This window comes from Panthera tigris, chromosome F2, assembly GCF_018350195.1.
Source record: "Panthera tigris isolate Pti1 chromosome F2, P.tigris_Pti1_mat1.1, whole genome shotgun sequence".
NCBI lineage: Eukaryota > Metazoa > Chordata > Mammalia > Carnivora > Felidae > Panthera > Panthera tigris.
The window spans coordinates 3,786,745-3,800,419 of NC_056676.1; the positions used below are offsets into that span (position 1 = coordinate 3,786,745).

Sequence of the window (13,675 nt, forward strand, 5' to 3'; positions counted from 1 at the left end):
GCTATGGACTGGGAGAAAATATTTGCAAAAGACAAAAGATTGTTACACAGAAACGAAAGAAAGAAAGAAAAAGAAGAAGAAAGAAAGAAAGAAAGAAAGAAAGAAGGGAGGGAGGGAGGGAGGGAGAAGGAAGGAAGGAGGGAAAGAAGGAAGGAAGGAAGGGAGGGAGGGAGGAAAGAGGAAGAAAGAAAAATGCAGCTCTTAAAAGTCAACAATAAGAAAACAAACAACCCCGCTAAAAAAATAGGCCAAAAACCTTAACAGACACCTCACCACAGAAAATATGCAAAGGGAAAGTAAAGGCATGAAAAGATGCCCCACATCATATGTTATTGGGGAAATGCAAATTCAAACAACAATGTGATGCCAGCATACCCATGAAAATGACCAGAACCCAAGACAGTGACAACACTAAATGCTAAGGAGGATGTGGGACTCTAGGAACTCACTCACTGCTGGTGGGAACTCACTATGGTCCAGCCGCTTCGGAAGTCATCCGGCAGTTTCTTACAAAACTAAACATAACTCTTACCATGCGATCCAATAATCATATTTCTTGGTATTTGGATATTTCATATCCATATTTCTCCTCCATATTTCTTGGAGACAAAACTTATGTCCATACAAAAACCTGCACACAGGTGTTTATAGAAGACTTATTCATAATTCCAAAACTTGGAAGCAAGATATCCTTCAGGTGGATGGATATATAAGCTATATATTCCTGATAATGGAATATTATTCAGAACTAAAAGGAAATGGACTATCAAGTCACGAAAAGACATGAGAGTGCCATAAATGCATATTACTAAATGAAATAGTCAATCTGAAATGCCTACATGCTGTGTGATTCCAACCATATGACAGACATCCTAGAAAACGTAAAACTATGGAGACAGTAAAAAGACTAACGGTTGCTGGGGTAGGGGTGTGAGAGGCAGATAGGGGGAGAAATTAAGAAGCTGAGCAGAGAGGATATTTAATGCAGTGAAAATACTCTGTATGATGTTATTATGAATGGATACATGCCATCATACCTTTGTCCAAACACACAGAATGCAGATCCAAGAGTGAACCCTAATGTAAAATATGGACTTTGGGTACTAATGATGTGTCACTCGAGGTTCATCAACTGTAGCAAATGTAGCATCTAGTTGAGGGATGTTGATATTGGGCAGGGAATATATGGGAAATCTCTGTACTTTCCCCTAAGTTTGGCTGTGAACCTAAAACTGCTCTTTAAAAAAGTCTTAAAAATGCAAGAGATGAGGGACAAATGTTGCTATCTTTATTTTACACACAGAAATTAGAGGTCAGGAAGTTACATAGAATTAAGTGATTTGCAATAACTTTGCAGGTAATAAATGGAGCGAGACAACAGAAGAGTTTTTTAGACAAGAGGAATACTGGGGAGGGGACGACATAGTTGCATAAAATTGCAGGGCTTGTTTAGGTAATGATGAGTTATTGTGTTTCAAATCATGAAACGAATTGGCTATTTAAACCTTGGAAAATAGGTAACAAAATGGTTTGGGAGAGTTCCTCATGTATTTCCCCCAAAAGTTAAGGTTTTGAACCTGAACAATAAAAGCTCTGATGAGGCATTCAACCAAGGTAGCATGCCCAGAGCAGAAATAATCCTGAACTTGGTGAATGTGAATTGAACTCAACAAGAAATAGAACAGATTGATGTAATCACTAACTTAAGTGCTTTTTAATTTTTTTTTCCTTTCCTTTACCACCCCCCCCCCCCCAATAATTAAGTACCAAATCAAGTAAATGGCCTCTTTTCAACATGGTCTGAGTCAATGCTCTCTCCTGGTATACAGAAAACCACTCTCTGGAAGCAGATTCGTATCATTGTTCACCCTGAGTGTTGCAATGCCCTCCTACATCCCTCTTGGCTTTATTATCATCTTTTCCCATCTTCTTAACCACCACAGAGAGATCTATACCAACAGGAGCTTTCCTTCCAATCCTTGAATGTTTCCATTGGCTCCCCCTGACTCTTCAGGATTAGGTAGAAATGCTTTGCAAAGCTCTTAATGATCAGGCTTTACTTTATGGCCAACTACGTGACCTGTCGCTTCTCCTTATGCACTTCGTCCAAACCAAACAGCCCACGTTTCTCTCAACATGTCCCTATTTGCTTTTGGAGGAACTATCTCCTATCTGAATGTTGTCCCTTCTCTTGTGCCTCGAAACCCTTCGACCAGTGAGATCCCAAACTCTGAAGTAATTTTGATTCTCTCTTCCTCAAATTCCATTTTTAAAAAAGTGTCACAGTCTTTCTAATGCCTTTATAAAGCCCTTGAGCTAATTGCTTTCTTTTTCACTCTGATGAGCACTTTATTTCAGTTCCATATCATATCCCTCTTTAGCAGTCTTAATACTGGTAGCCCTCGATAGAAAGTCGGGTAGTTGCCCTCTGGGAACTCTGAGCCCCCTGCCCTGCATACATAACCCTCCTGTTCTGAACCTGCCTGCTTCTTCATGCTGACCCGCCGTCTTCCTCACGGGTGTGGGCTATCCAGCCACTCCACACTGCTGTATTTCGGTGTCTGTGGTTCTCAGTCTTTGTGCTTTGAAGTGCCTTCTGTCTCTGTTTTCTCCTGTTCCCTCCTCACAAATTTAACGTCTTCCTACATATGCCTTCATGAGGTAGATTCACCGGTGCGTCAAAATGTGAACTATTAACAGTGTTAATCAGACATGTGTGTAAATTTATATGCACATAAGTTATATTGAAAATTATGTACGAACTTTGTAGTCAGCAGAATACTGTTCACACAGAGGGAAACTAAGCTTGTATTTTTAAAAAACGCATTGAAATTCAGCAAAGTTTGAGAATAATTTTCATTGCCAGAGCAATGACCCAGAATCGTTAGAAAAATATAAAAATGTTGAGCAGAGAGCGGAAAGTTAATCTAAATTTGAAACTTCAGGTTATCTAACCCTAATATTGTACCTGGTTTTTCAGCACGTGTGTGTTGTGCACGCATGTGGGTATTCTAAGAATCATAATTCTGTCTGGGTATCCTCAAGACTGCTACAAATACTGTTCAAGTTTAATGACTCACAATACCAAATAAGCAGTTAATGCAGTCTATTGATTTCAAAATGTATACCATCAAATAAGATGAAGCAAAAAAGCTTTTTTCCTCCTGATGATCTCTAGTCAAAGAAATGCATTTTCTAAAAGCTAAAAATAAAAGGCAAAAGCACTACAGTTCTTCCTAAGTGCTTGATGTTAAGTCCACTAAACATTCTCAAATATTGCAGTCGGGACCACATATTAATGGATTATTCACAGGAAAATTATTCACGGAGCTTCAGTGATATATGAAAGTTATCTGGATCTCACCAGTTACTCCATAAATACTTGTTAAATCTGTAAAGTACATGATTCTCATTTTCTTCTAGAGGAAACTACTAAGTGTTCTTCTAGAGGAAACTACTTAGTTCGCAACTAAATGAACTAATTTGTCAATACTCTCATTATTTCAATAACGGGCAGAAATGTGACCCAGACTACAATTTTATGATCAGCCTATTTTGGAAGAGGTCATACATAAGCAAAGAAACTATTCAAGTACTTCACTTAAATTCATGAAAGGGTTTCCATCAAATCACTCTGAAAAGTTGAAACAGAATGTAAAAAGTGACATATATGTTAACATATAAGCCTAGATTTATGAAAGATTAGGCCCTCAGAACTATTCTTTCTAGGGACTATGTAACATATGATGACAGAAATTGCAGATTTGATCGAAGTGTATTAACTTTAATCAGCTAAAAATATCAAAAGCCGCCATGATTCATTTAAAGCAGAGAGGACAAATATGTTCAGGACATGCTTTAATTTTTAATCAAAGCAATGGTTATGATTGGTTAGCATTGCTCCATAGCAATGGTTAGCATTGCTCTTAATCAAGCAATGGTTATGATAATCAGAGAGCGGAAAGAAACATATATTTCTAAACGCAAATTAGTTCCCATTTTCCATGGATGGTTGAGCTTTCTAGATATTTTAAATGTCTTCTTCACTGCAGAATATCAAAATTAAAGCTAAGAAAGACGTGAAGTTATAATATTCTGTTCATGCTGTGCATATTTTTTCTTGTCACAAATTCAAAAGAACATTACTTCAAAGAGGCAGACAATAGTTGTACTTTCTGAAGTCTTTTCATGTATTTTTAAGAGAAAACAAAACAAAACAAAAAAAGCATACTTGAACCCTTCCCTGTTCCAGTTGAAAGTGCTTGGTCAAGGGTATCAGAGCAGATTTCTCTAAAAATGTCAGTAATTTGGATGCAGAGTGCCTTAGAAGTGAAAGCTTTAGCTTGTGCCCAGTTCCGAGATATGGACTGGTGTCATGGGAAGAAAAGGTGACACAGGTACTGAATTGAGCCAGATCTATGCTCTGTGGAGTGTCCTTTCTTTGTTTAGGAAAGTGAATCCTGCCTACTACCCACAGATGCCTAGTTACAAAACGCAGAAAACAGAAAAGGTACTTATTAAGAGAAAAAGATATGCATTTATATAATTTACAAGGCCTTTGAATGCTGAACTACAGACCTTTTCTATTTCTTCATAATTGGCTGAGATTTAAATATAGTTTGTGCATTTCCCAAAGGGTATCATGTTGCACAACACACTAATTCTCAAGCCCAAGCCGTTTGGCTAGCTTCCATTCATTTTGAAATTTTTATCAACTCCTGTCCATTAAGCTCATATCTAAATATGCAAGGACTTGATACAGAGAAAAAACAATCATTAAAGCTGTAGGGAGCCACTCTGAACTCTATAGGACTTTGGTAAACAGTTTAGGATGGCATCATTTAATTTCCTCTAACAACAGCAATGGCAACACATCAACAAAAAAGCCCTAAGGATATTTATACTGGCCTTTGGATTTTAAAGAAAAGTTTGGTTGTTATCAAAATGTATGACATGCACATAAATTCAGAGAAAATGTACACCTGAGGTGAAGCTATGAACATCTTGTCCAAATCATCTTTGAGAAGAATAAACGGAGACTGAGCACGGTTTACAACCTAGGAAAATTCTGCAGCTCGTGATGTCAGGTGATTTTTATATATGGTGTTTCGTATCTGTGTGTCTTTTTTTTTTTTTTTTTTGATCTTTCCATTGTAAATCAGGAAATGCATTGAAAGATGTGAAGAGGAGAGGCTGTCAGCCAAAGTAATAGATAAACGTCCATGTATATTTTTATGGTAAACCAGGAAAAGAATCCTTCTGACATGTCTTAGCTATGCTTCCATTTATATAACATCCATTTTACGACCCAAGTTTTTTTCCGAATGCATCTGAATCTCAAGATAACTTTCTACTAATTCAAAATATGTCATCTGGGTTCATACTTGGTGCTCCATTTAAACTCAGAGATATTTATAAAGAGAAATAAGCAAATACGGATTTGAAGCTCTATTTGTATTGTGGAAGAGAAGACCTTTCCACAGATTCTATTTCGAGTTGCAAACAGATAAATGAGATGATGTTTTGATCTGATTTGTTCTGATATGTCTGCAGGCAAAATGCTTTTCAAGTCATTGCTGTGGACGGGGTCTGCAGTGGGATTATTCAGTGCCTCTCTGCTGAAGACTGTATTGACTGGCTACAAGCAATAGCAACCAATATTTCAAACCTCACAAAGCACAATGTAAGTAGCAATTCGAGGAATATCTGGCCATAGAGTTTCTCAACTGTGGTAAATTTCTCCAGTATATATGTAACTTTACAGCAACTCCTTGGTGTTTATCTAAGAGTGAGCCACGTTATATCCCTCCTGAAAGCTATTCTGCGATACTTATTTGAAGAAAATCACTTTATCTTGAGAGTTTTAGCCCAATATATCAGTTCGAGAATACCTTCACATTCAAGTTTTCATTCCCCAACACCATGAACCTCAACGTGAGTTAAGTAAGTGAAAATATTTAGCATTCAATCACTAAACACTTGTATATGTAAGTAAAAGTATTCTGAACTAAAGCCGTGCTGAATTTCGAGACAGCGTTATTGAGTTTCCTTTAGTGATTTTATAATCGCAGCCGGAACTGTTTGAAGGGGTGGGTGCAAGACTCAGCATGGAGACTGAAGGTCCCTCCTGGGACGATTCTGGCAGAGAAATGGTCAGACGATGCATTCCGGGATCCAGCAAACTCCCCCGTTAGTGCCGTGTCTATATTACCAAGAATGGCTTCTCCACCTTTTTCTCTGTTTTTCGATTCCAACTTTTCTTCCCCCATTCTGATCTCTGCCTGATCTCTATCTTCTCATCACTATTCTTTCATGACCTAATCGATCGTTTCCCCCCCTTACTTCTGGCAGTATTGTCTATCAAAACATGCAAAACTGTAAACGTCACTTCATTGAGTACTGATGCAGGTCATTAAAGATTATTCGATCTGATGCAAGATTATTCTGTTGCAAAACCAATACCGGTTATCATCCAAACTTTTGTCTTCGTATGCTCCTCCGAACACAACTCCTCTACGCCGTGTTAGTCCAAAGGAAGATTCAAAGGCCAAGCATGTAAATGGTCAAGCAGAAATATGTAACCCTTTCTCAAACTCACGGACACACAAAACTCTCCTCACCCAAGTGACCCTGCAGACCCAAGTATCTTTGCAGAGATTTTGCTTTCAAATCTAGGCAGGAGCGTGGCCATGCACGTGTCTACTGGGGGCACGTTGAAGGGATTATCTGGGAGGGACACGGATAGGGATGGGACACGTGGGTGTTCAGCCTTTTCTTGCAGTGCCAAATGTTTTTCAGATGGCTGTCCACTTTGCCCCTTTCACTCTGTGGTTTCAGGTCTCTTTCTACAGATCACCTAGGCACTTGGCATCATTCTGTCTTTTGAAATTTTGGTTACTTGGTATGTGTGAAAATGAGGTCTCATTGTGGTGTTAATGAAGGGAGAGGATTTTGTTTTTTACTTTTTTTTTATGGTGCCTGAATGGGAGCAAATACACCAAGCCTTACTCGGGGACATCGCTCAGCAGGGAGACCTGTTCTGGGCTAATCTGGCTTGGGCAGGAGTGACCCCCCCCCCAACACCCAGTCTTTGCCAATCTGTTGATTTCATCATATCTAAATTGTAGAAGATGACAAGAGATTTCAGACTGGCAAAAAAAAATGCAGTGCTTCTCTAAGGACTATGCCTCTCCTCCTCTCTTACATTTTTTTTTAGGAATGTTTTTAGGGATAAAGTGCTATGAAGTACGGACTTTGTATTTCATTACATGCAGTCATTAGAGTGCCTAAAAATGAGCCAAGATCCTACATTTATGAGAACAAAGTATTTTTGAAAGAACAGAACGTTAAATTTTAAATCCAAAGTGTTTCTCTTCCTACATCCAAATTTGCAATGACCCCAAATCCTAGGAACATTCTCAAGAAAACTGTTTCTTTGGAATGTTAAGTTTAGTTAGCCTGCTGTGACCCAGAAGACAAGCATATGAAAAGAAAGGGAAGATGCAAATGTGTCTGTTCTCTGTTGGCATAGAGAAGAACAAACCAGATTTTGCTGCTTGTTTTTCACCCTGGTGAGAAGTACTTGCCATGACAGGTGACTTTCTTACCGGATGCTGAGAGGTCCATGTGTCTAGTATGATAATGTCGCTGTGGTAAAGTAATCTAGTTGTTCTTACACATCCTTGTGATTACTGTGTGTCCTTTTGATCTTGTAGTCAGTGCTCGTGCAAAAGTACTACTATCGCAATGAACTCTCGTGTATCTGTAATGCAACATACATGCAGGAAGGTCATTAGGCATAACAATCATATGTGAAAGTTAGGTTGACTTCCGTGAAACACAATGGCTGCCCTGATGATACAACTGATCTCGTCGGTTCCTATGAAGAAAGAAATGGTACAGATTGAGAGGAGCTCGAAAAGCTTTGTGTAGCCTAGTTGGATCATTCTAATTCTCTTAAATTTTTATTCTAGGAAAGATAGAAATAGTCCCTTGCAGAAGGATGTAGAAGTATTTTGTTTCTGTCTCTGCAAAGAAATACTTCAAGGGTGTGTGAGCTTATGTAAGTGAAATTCTGGATAGTTTACCTGCTATTAATAGACGCAGAAAGGTAAACACGGAGATAGATTACCTCAGGAAGTTTCATTCAGGAGATTAGGCTGCATAAATGTAAAGTTGAAAAAAAAAAGACCAACTGGAAAATGCATATAAAATGTTACGTTAAAATGTAAAAGTAAAAATCATGCTACTGAAAGGATATAAAAATATACATCCTCAAAATGATTAGAAGGAAAAAAGAGAAGTATTAAAATCTCATTATAGAAACTTTTTAATAATGAATCATATTTCAGTAATTGGACTAACTGGAGAATATATGTAGGAGAAGTTTAGAGGAAAGAAACAAACAAAAAAAATCTCTCTACTGGAATTATTACAGCACTGTGCTAACCACTTGCTAATTCTTTGGTTACTGAATTCCAGCAGTATTAATTGTTAAATGGGGAGACGTTCGTACCTGCTTTATGTGGAAATTCCATTGTGTTTGCTGTCTGAAAGCATTTTTTGTTTCAGAAGGTCATTGAATATAATAGTTCAAAATATGTAGGCAAACACTTTCTATTTCAATTTAGCGCTATTCAAGGTGACTCCAAAATATTTACAGTGCATTTAGCAAATGGTATACAGTAGAAGATGCTTCAGGGACCTGCCTTAAATCTGTGCTCGCACAGAAGCCCATTCATTCTACTTAACTTTTATGCTCACACATTGGAAAGGAAGGAATGGCAGAGGCTACGGTTTACTGGGTTCGGTTCCAGCAAGGCCTCAACCAGCTCTCTCGGGGCATTTGCTGTTATTTTGGGTAAAGTAGACTTGAACAGATTTGTAAACTTTAAATTCCTGAAATTGTGAAAAACTGTACTTGCTTCACGTTAATACTTTTTAAACTTCTTTTTCTCCCTTTTATTACTTTACCAAATACATGACCAAGTGTCTGTACAAAGTTATTAATTTTTATTCCCATGATCCAGCCATATTAAATATGGAAGGTCCTAAAATATGAGGATGTTGTCATGGGGTGAAACTCTTGGGAACCTTGGTCGGGGGAAATGTATTTTGCACGTAGAAGGAATGTGAGTGATTGGGGGCCAACTAGCAGACTTTAAAAGATGACTCCCTATTTTGTCAACGACCTGCCTTATGCAACCCTCTCCCTTGATGCACAGGCTGGATAGTGAGTTGAGAAGCAGGTGCCTCCCTGTCAGAATTTCAGAAGACGTTGCAGTTTCAACCGACCTGATTACAACCTTGTGAGGAACCCAGAGAGAGGGGACCCAGCTAGCATCACCTGGATTCCTGACTACAGAAGATACAAGATAGTAAATGTTTTGTTACGTCACTAAGTGTTGGAGTTACACGTTTCACAGCGGTAGGGAATGACACCTGTTTCCTAGAGTAGAGCCACTGTGACAAATAACTACAAACTTGGTAGCTGAAAATGACATAAATTTATTTTCTCACGGTTCTGGAAGTCAGAAGTCCGAAGTCCAAGTGTTACCAGGGCTGCATCTGGAGGTTCTAGAGGAAAATCTCTCCTCTCTTCTTCCAGCTTCAGGTAGCAATCAGCATTTCTTCCCTCCGTGGCTCAGGACCACATCCCTGTAATCTCTGCCTTCATGGTCACACCACCTCTCCCTCTGTGTTTCTGTTCTCCTTCATTCCTTCATGTATATCTTTTAAAGACACTAGTCATTGGATTTGGTGTTCACTCAGATAATCCAAGATGATCTCACCCTAAGATCCTTAACTTAATTATATCTACAAAGATCCTTTTCTCAAGAGCACCTGGGTGGCTCAGTTGGTTGAGTGACCGATTCTTGATTTTGGCTCAGGTCATGATCCCAGGGTCATGGACTCAAGCCCTGCGTCAGGCTCCATGCTAAGCCTGCTTAAGATTCTCTCCCTCCTTCTGTCCCTCTCCCCCACTAGCGCTCTCTCTCTCTCTTTTCCTGTCTCTCTCTCAAATAAAATAAAACATTGATCTATGTGTCTGTTCTTGTGCCAGTACCATACTGTCTTGATGACTGCAAGCTTGAACTCCAGAACTGTGATGCCTCCAGCTTTGGTTTTCTTTTTCAACATTATTTTGTCTATTTGGGGTCTCTTCTGGTTCCATACAAATTTTAGGTTTGTCTGTTCTAGCCCTGTGAAGAATACTGGTGTTATTCAGATAGGGATTTCATTGAATGTGTAGATTGCTTTGGATAGTATCGACATTTTAACAATATTTGTTCTTCCTATCCATGAACATGGGATATTTTCCCATGTCTTTGTGTCTTCTTAAGCTTTCTATGGTTTTCAGCATACAGATCTTTTACCTCTTTGATTAGGTTTATTCCTAGGTACCCTATGATTTTTGATGCAATTGTAAATGAGATCAATTCCCTGATATCTCTTTCTGCTGCTGCACTATTGGTGTGTTGGAATTCAACCAATTTCTGTACACTGGTTTCATATCTTGAGACTTTGCTGAATTCGTGTATCAGTTCTAGCAGTTTTTTGGTGGAGCCTTTCAGGTTTTCCATGTAGAATAACATGTCATCTGCAAAAAATGAAAGTTTGACTTCTTCCTTGCCAATGTGGATGCCTTTTATTTCTTTTTGTTGCCTGACTGCCACGGCTAGGACTTCCAGCACTATGTTGAACAACAGTGTGAGAGTGGACATCCCTGTCTTGTTCCTGATCTCAGGGGGAAAGCTCTCAGTTTTTGTCTACTGAGGACAATATTAGCTGTGGGCCTTTCATATGTGGCTTTTATGATGTTGAAGTGTGTTCCTTTTATCCTTACTTTCTTGACAGTTTTTATCAACTTGAATTGAAATTAAAAATAATAGTAATACAAGAAAATTTAAAATCTTGAAATAAAAAATTAAAAATAGAACAAACAAACAAAGGATCCTTTTTCTGAATAAAGAAACATTTATGAGTTACAGGAATTTGATGTGGATATCTTCTTTTTTTTTGTTTTGTTTAGTGGGGAGGACGGTCATTTTTTGGCATATTGCAAAAACTAATATGGCAGACAAACAACAATTTAGATTCAGGCATTATGTTCTGACTTATTTTCCAAGGGAATGTATCTAATATCAGCTGAGTTTTCAAAGTCTTTATTCTGCACTGTGTGAGAATGAGCCTAGAATTTCTTTCAATTCATGTATCGAATTAGGGTATCCACTTCTCCCTCCTGTTCCTCTCTAGGCCTGGCTCCCAGGGAGTAACTGTCCTTGATCTTCTCAGAAAATCAGAGCTTCTCTCAAATTGTAGCCTCCCGCACTGTCTGGCCTCTCCTCATGATGAAACCCTCCTACAGGGCAAAACAGCATGAAAAAGAAGAGAAAACAAATAATAAGGATCCTTCTATAAAGGGGACCCCTCTTTCTCGTTCCTGTGTTCTAAAGGGTGGGTTTTCTCTTGGGATTTCTAGGTGCCACAGCATTAGTAACAAGCAACTGTTTGACAGCCTGGCATCGGAGCAGGCTTCTGAGCCAAAAAGAGAAAATGCCATGAGCCCCCTCTCCAGAACCCACGACTTACATGGGGCCTCTGGTCAGAAAGGTTAGCTTTTCCCACAGTTTTGTTGTTCATGGTCTAATGTGTCTTGATCCTCATGTCACCTCTGGAAAATAAAGGAAGCAAAACCAAAACAAAGCAAAAATGGGAAACCCACTATAATTATATTCGTTATTTAATTTTTACTTCTGTCCCCACTGTCCTTGTTATTTTCTCTTGAAAAACGTTCAGGGAATCACCTTTTGTGCTTTGCCCACTGTATTTAGTGATGATCAGTGGGAGACATGAGTTGCAGGGGGCTTTTTTATTTTTAATTTTTTGTCTAAAACTGGAAGCAATAGTTCATTTTAAAAGACATAAATGTAAGCAAAAAGGTAATTGAAGGATATGCGAAGTGTACTAAAAGAAAATAATTGTTCCCCTATCTTGACATATCCTGGAAATATCTTTTCAAGGTCCAAATAAAGGGCACCTGGCTGGCTCAGTCTGTTAAGCACCTGACTCTTGATCTTGGCTCAGGTTAGGATCTCATGGTTCATGAGATCAAGCCCCCTTGGCAGTCTCCACGCTGACAGTCCCTAACCTGCTTGGGATCCTCTCTGTCCCTCTTTCCTTTCCCCTCCCCCGCTCTCTCATGCACACACACTTTCTCTCTCAAAATAAATAACTGTGGGAACGAATAAATAGGAAGTGATAAGCATGTGAATTTAGATGAACATCGTAAAAACAATATTACTTTTTTCTTGAGGTATTAAGATAAATAAACATAATTAAAATATATCCCAAAGCAATAACATGTATGCCCCAAAGAAGTCAATGTAGTTCATATTAAACCCGATACGTCAATAATAGGTGTTTTGTTGGTTAGAGGAAACCCTGACATAATAGGCAGAGTATGTAACTTACAGATTAACCAAGGAACAAACGAGAAAATAACGTTAACACACTGAAAGAACTCCACAGAAAAGAAAAGGAAAGAAAAATAAAACAGGACAAGCTGGACAAGCAGGAAGCACAAAGTAGGATGGTCATTTAAGTCCAAATATATTAAGTATTTACAATGGAGTTAAATAGACCAAACTGTCTAGTTGTACGGGAAGATTGTCAACTGGACAACAATAATATCAACAAAAGTAACACTTATGTGTTTCTTACAAGAGAAAGTATAAAGTCAAGCTATTAGCACGACAAAAATACAAGTATAGAAGAATGCAGTGCAAACAATGATTAAAGATAGGTGCGGCAGCTTTGTTGATATCGGGTAAGGTGAACTTTATGGCAAATACATTACCAAAGATGGAGATGGTTGCTTCCGAATAATAAATATTCAATTCACTCGGTAAAGGAAGTAAAGGCAAGCATTGGCGTCACATGGAATAAAGAGTAGCTATCATCTGCGATCGAGGAGGAAAAAAAAGTCCAATTCCAGAGCTAGAACCACAAAATAGATAAGGCATATTTATGACAAAAAGGAAAGAAATATTACAGACTGTGAGATCACAAGAGGAAAGTAACTGATTCATGCAGCTCTTCATTTTAGCCTGCAGAGGGTCATTATCACATTTTCCCATCACACACAGGTAGAAATCTCCCATTAAACCATTCACTGAGCACTGAGTCCGGGATGCCTCCCCAACAACGCCCCAGGAGTGGAGCACACTGGAGTTATCTGCCTATTAAAACCTATCAGCTTCTCTCACTGCAATTCCTTAAGGCCAAAATAGTTCATCTCAGAGTCTCACTATCCGATATCCATCCCATATAGACCCTTTAAATGTTAACCGCCCCACCAAAAAAAAAACGGGCAAGCATGCATTCACTTTAAATATTCCTAATTTTGGGGGTGCCTGGGTGGCTCAGTCGGTTAAGCGGCCGACTTCAGCTCAGGTCATGATCTCGCAGTCCGCGAGTTCGAGCCCCGCGTCGGGCTCTGTGCTGACAGCTCAGAGCCTGGAGCCTGTTTCAGATTCTGTGTCTCCCTCTCTCTGACCCTCCCCTGTTCATGCTGTGTCTCTCCCTGTCTCAAAAATAAATGTTAAAAAAACATTTTAAAAAATTCCTAATTTTTAATCCTTAAGTTTTAAAAACTAATTGAAAATAAATTAAA

At 38.7% G+C, this 13,675-nt stretch overlaps 1 protein-coding gene across 2 annotated transcripts in view; it reads left to right on the forward strand.

Annotated features, from left to right (window-relative positions):
- Nucleotides 1–13,675, forward strand: part of SNTG1 (syntrophin gamma 1) — a 564,850-nt gene that overhangs the window by 378,596 nt on the left and 172,579 nt on the right. For both annotated transcript variants that reach the window (XM_042973560.1, XM_042973561.1), the window contains exon 11: nt 5,554–5,683. In XM_042973560.1, coding sequence (XP_042829494.1) covers nt 5,554–5,683 — 130 coding nt within the window. The remainder of the gene's footprint in view (nt 1–5,553; nt 5,684–13,675) is intronic.